Genomic DNA, 4408 nt, shown 5'->3' on the forward strand with positions numbered 1-4408 from the left:
TTAAAACGAACCATGTAATCGATGTAAAACGTCAAAATATGTAAATTATGTTGATAACTAATAATATATTGTCTCATGAGAAACAAATAAATAAAAATGTCTTTTCTCATTAATTAGTAAAATGATACTAAAAATAACATTGATGAACATTCGACGCTATATATACATACAAAAATCCTCATTAAAAACCCAATTAAGTAGTCAAAGTATTAAAAAATGGAGAGTAAAATCCTTTTCATGACATTTTATTTTTGTTTTGGTTTGGTAAGTGTGCTCGATCACTCGAGCTCGTAGTCACAAGCACTGAACCATGCTTAAATGCTACCAACAAGCAACTAGCGACAAGCACATTTTCATGACATTTTCTGTAACCATTGTTTTGGTATCACTTTCTCATCTAAGTTTTGCTATAGAAGAGAATAATCACGAACCACTCATGTCAAAGAACGAGATTGATGCGGCGATCTATGCAGTTTCACCGAGTACAAAAGATGAGAGACAAAAGTGCAATTTCTCCAATAAAATGTTTAGATGAAGTGTTCGCTGAAATTCTTCGGAATAAAATTGCTTCAAGAAAATGTTGTCTAAGGATAGTGAACGCTGGAAAGGAATGTCACATGGAATATGCAAAATTATTTTTTCAAATTAATAATATAAGATGTTATAGTTCTGAAAGCTTTTTGAAAACTAATAAAGTGTGGAACAGATGTTCTACTGAAATTTGTGTTCTTTCACCTTTTTCTCGTTAAAAAACAAAAACGTAACTAAATTATTTTTATTACATAATGGTTTATATTGTTATTATACCAAAAAAATTATTATATAATGGTTTAAATTGCTCATACTATACTAAAAATTGATTAATAATACCAATTAATTCGATTCGGCCTTTATTCTTAAAAAGAAATTATAGTAACAAAATCTACTTATAGTTGATGCTTCACGTTATGATTGGTTATCGCCCTAATTATAAGCAATTGACACGTCAAATGTCGCTGAAGCAATAACATTTAGCGGTGCCGTGCGTGTGCAAGATTTCGATTAGGTCTTCATCTTTCTCACGAGGAGAGTTTGTAAAGAAAGGGTCCGTATTCATTGGTGTTAATGTATATATTGGTCTTGAAGGTAAAAATGTTGAAGGAGACAAGATCCATGTTTTCTATGGCCACTCTTAACCGCTTCAGATTTATATCAAATAAAGCTGCATGGGGGTCATAGATAATGTCAAGCGACGAGGTCATGAGGTAAGACATAGACAGAGTCAATGCGAATAACGAACCTTACCTTCTTGGATCATGTTGATGCACTGATTATAAGAAACTAGTGCTTGGTATCTCTCGTCTTATTGGGATTGTTGTTACTTGTTAGTCTTCATTTCTGTTTTTTTTTTCTATAGTGGTTATTCTTTATTTAATTATGCTAACTAATAATGCAGTCTCTCATGTAATGTACTACTATTGTGGTCTTATTGGGATTAATTAATGTTAGTTTTTCATTTCTATATATTGACGTTAAGTTATAGAAATGTTAGTTTGAGTATATTAATTTTATGCTATATAACAAAACTGAAGCTTCCTAGCAAGTGCAAAAGAAAAAAAGTAGGAAAAAAGGGTGAAAAATAAAAATTGTTTAGTGAAACTACAAAAACGTGTACAGTGAAAGTAAATATATACTGTATGTCACTTTAATTTTCATGCATGGTACCCAATAATCTGTATTCTAATTGGACAATAGTTATAGTAAATTTCTAACGTGTGGAACTGAAATTTCTTCTTGTGTATTTAGATGTAAAGCATAATATATATATATATATATATATATATATATATATATATATATATGTAACAAACTCTGAGATTCTTCTTATAATAGATATTGCATTTGTGTGTTCCGAAATTTGAACAACATTACTGAAATAATTAGTATATATATAAAAAAATATATATATTTAGTATATTTAAGTCTGATATTTTTTGGATATATTGACGACTTGAGGTGAACTAATTAAATGTGTAATGCGTATATGTATCTCTATGTTAATTATTAGTCATAGAAACGAGTAAGTTTTTGAGGTTTTTTTTTTTTTTTTTTCCTTGAAATTATGTAGAAAATAAAAAACAAAATAGTTATCTAAAGTTTTAGTATCCAATAATCTATACTCTAATTGGCCAATAATTATAATTATAGTAAGCTTTTAGCGTGTGGAAACTGTAAATTTAATCTTTTGTGTGTTTTTGGAAGTACTAGACGCGTTTTCACGACTCAACAAGTTAAACTAAAGTGAACCACTTACGTTACGTCGTTAGTAACAAGCAAAGGTCTTGCTTAGAAATTCTTTAAATACCACACCTCTGTTAAGTAGGTCTTCATATCTCTCAAACACACGAAAAAAAAAAAACAAATATCATTACAGAAGAAGAACAAAAGAAAAAGAAAAAAAAAACACAAGAATGGAGAAATCAATTAGTTTTGAAACATGTCCTGAAGAGCTACGAGAAGAGATTGTGTTACGGTCACCTTTGAAATCCTTGGCGAAACTCGTCGGCGTCTCAAGGAAATGGAGTTCCATCATCCGTGGAGAAGACTTCAAAGCTCGTTACTTGAGCCTATCCAAGGAAAGGCCTCGAGTATTGTTGGCCGCCGCTGAAATAATAAAACTGTTACCAGACTCGGCCGCCACTGAAGAAGAAGAGGAAGTCTGGTTATCAGTGATGTTTCGCTCCGTTTATCAAGAGGAGGAACCATTGTTGTCGTCTGGTCTTCAAGAGATACGTGTTCGCGTTCTTGGTGCAACGAGCTTTAGGGCTTGTCAACCCATCCGAGGTGTGATCTGCCTTCACTTTACAACCAATGAGATTGTGATTTTCAATCCTTGTACGGGGAAATCTCAGACTTTACCAGACATCCAAGCGGATGCGAACCATTTCCTAGTAAGTTTTTTCGGATACGATGAAACTAGGGATGTGTTCAAAGTGTTGTGTATGGCGCTTGATGGACCATTCGGAGATCGTCCTAGAGAAGCTCAAATATTAACGGTGCGACCGGGTCAGGAACTATCTCCCTGGAGGCGGATCAATTATCAGTATGTCATCCCTCATCTACAGAAGGGCTATTTGAAGGAGGTTTCTTGTACTTTGGTGCGCAGTGCAAAGGTGGCCAAGAATCTGTAGTTATGAGCTTTAACATGAGTTCTGAGGAGTTTACTGCCGTTCAAGTACCTGAGGGTGTGAATTTCCGTGGAGGATGGAGCCTGGTGAAATACAAAAAGAAAATCGCGTTATCTCGCATGGTTGACCACAACAATGGAGAATTGCAGCTGTGGGTTAGGAAAGCAACCGGAGGATGGTCAAGCGAAAGGTTTGTGATTCCTGATTGGAAAGACACTGTTGGAAACACAAGGTTTCATTTCAAAGGAACCGTTGGAAAAAGCATACTTGTTTTCTATCAAGTGTCTATCGTGAAGGATTCACGTTCAACTTCTTTGCTCTACTTCGATAAATCAACCCAACGTCTCCGACGCTATGATTTTCAAGACCTGTATGATGCTCCTCCTCTAAAACTCCCATATCCTGCTGTTCAGTTATTTTTGGACCATTGCGATTCGACATGGCTTCTCTGAAGATAAAGAATAACGGATCGAGTTAACTGGGATGAATTAATGTTCAATTTCATTTCTCTATATCGTTGGTTAATCTTGAATTTATGCTAAAAATAATAATAATGTTGTCTCTCGAAAAACACTATACTTTATTGGGATTATTTGTTTTCATTTCTATTGTCGTTAATCTACATATTTATGCTAAATATATTAATAAATAATGTTCCAAACGTTTAATGGTTTTCCTCCCTTCCAATTTGTTAATTTATTAAAAAAAATATTCTCAACTACAGAAAGTGACATTTGACTCCTAAAACAAAAAGGTTGCTAATAGAAAACAAAAAAACAAAACATAAGATTTCATGGCGGTTGAAATGAGTGTTCGAAGAAGCGGAAACTAAACAGACAAGTGGCGATTTGAATTCTACTGTTGGTTGCATCCCTGCTTTTGTTTAGCGTTCTGTTTAAATTGAAATGTGCGACTCTGCTAATACTTTAACCAATAATAAAAACAACTATGAATAGTAGTATACTGTACTTAATTGTGTACAAAGAATAATAGTGAAAACTGAAAACTTGTTAGATGAGTAGATGTGTAGGATTAACACAAAACCTTTCAAGTCATGCTAAATTTAGTCATAAAAATAATTAAAATTATAGTATTATCTTATATTTTGACGTGTGATTTAAATTGTAAGAATGTAAATTTCATGCTTGGTATCCACTAATCTATATGCTGATTAGCCAACAATTTTAGTATCTTAATTGTGGAACTAAAATTTCTTTTTTTTTTTTTTTTTTTTTTTTTTT

The 4408-nt window shown here is 32.9% G+C and overlaps 2 protein-coding genes across 2 annotated transcripts; both read left to right on the plus strand.

Moving 5' to 3' along the window:
* LOC109126487 lies at nt 311-749 on the plus strand. The gene is made up of 2 exons (XM_019230070.1): nt 311-460; nt 492-749. Exons 1-2 carry the CDS (start codon nt 311-313, stop codon nt 747-749), a joined length of 408 nt encoding a protein of 135 aa, XP_019085615.1.
* On the plus strand, nt 2451-3619 carry LOC104715804 (putative F-box protein At1g70390). Its single transcript, XM_010433178.1, has 2 exons — nt 2451-3035; nt 3146-3619. The coding sequence occupies exons 1-2, from the start codon at nt 2451-2453 to the stop codon at nt 3617-3619; spliced, it is 1059 nt and encodes a 352-aa protein (XP_010431480.1).

The sequence above is a fragment of the Camelina sativa genome, chromosome 9 (genome assembly GCF_000633955.1).
Source record: "Camelina sativa cultivar DH55 chromosome 9, Cs, whole genome shotgun sequence".
NCBI classification, from domain to species: Eukaryota; Viridiplantae; Streptophyta; class Magnoliopsida; order Brassicales; family Brassicaceae; genus Camelina; species Camelina sativa.

Excerpts from the sequence above, each read along its gene's own strand:
- LOC104715804 (XM_010433178.1), top strand. The coding sequence starts at position 2,451 with ATGGAGAAATCAATTAGTTTTGAAACATGTCCTGAAGAGCTACGAGAA. Across the intron at positions 3,036-3,145 it reads GAGAAGCTCAAATATTAACG|TGCAAAGGTGGCCAAGAATC; the intron begins GTGCGACCGGGT and ends TTTGGTGCGCAG.
- LOC109126487 (XM_019230070.1), top strand. The coding sequence starts at position 311 with ATGCTTAAATGCTACCAACAAGCAACTAGCGACAAGCACATTTTCATG. Across the intron at positions 461-491 it reads CAAAGAACGAGATTGATGCG|ATGAGAGACAAAAGTGCAAT; the intron begins GCGATCTATGCA and ends CGAGTACAAAAG.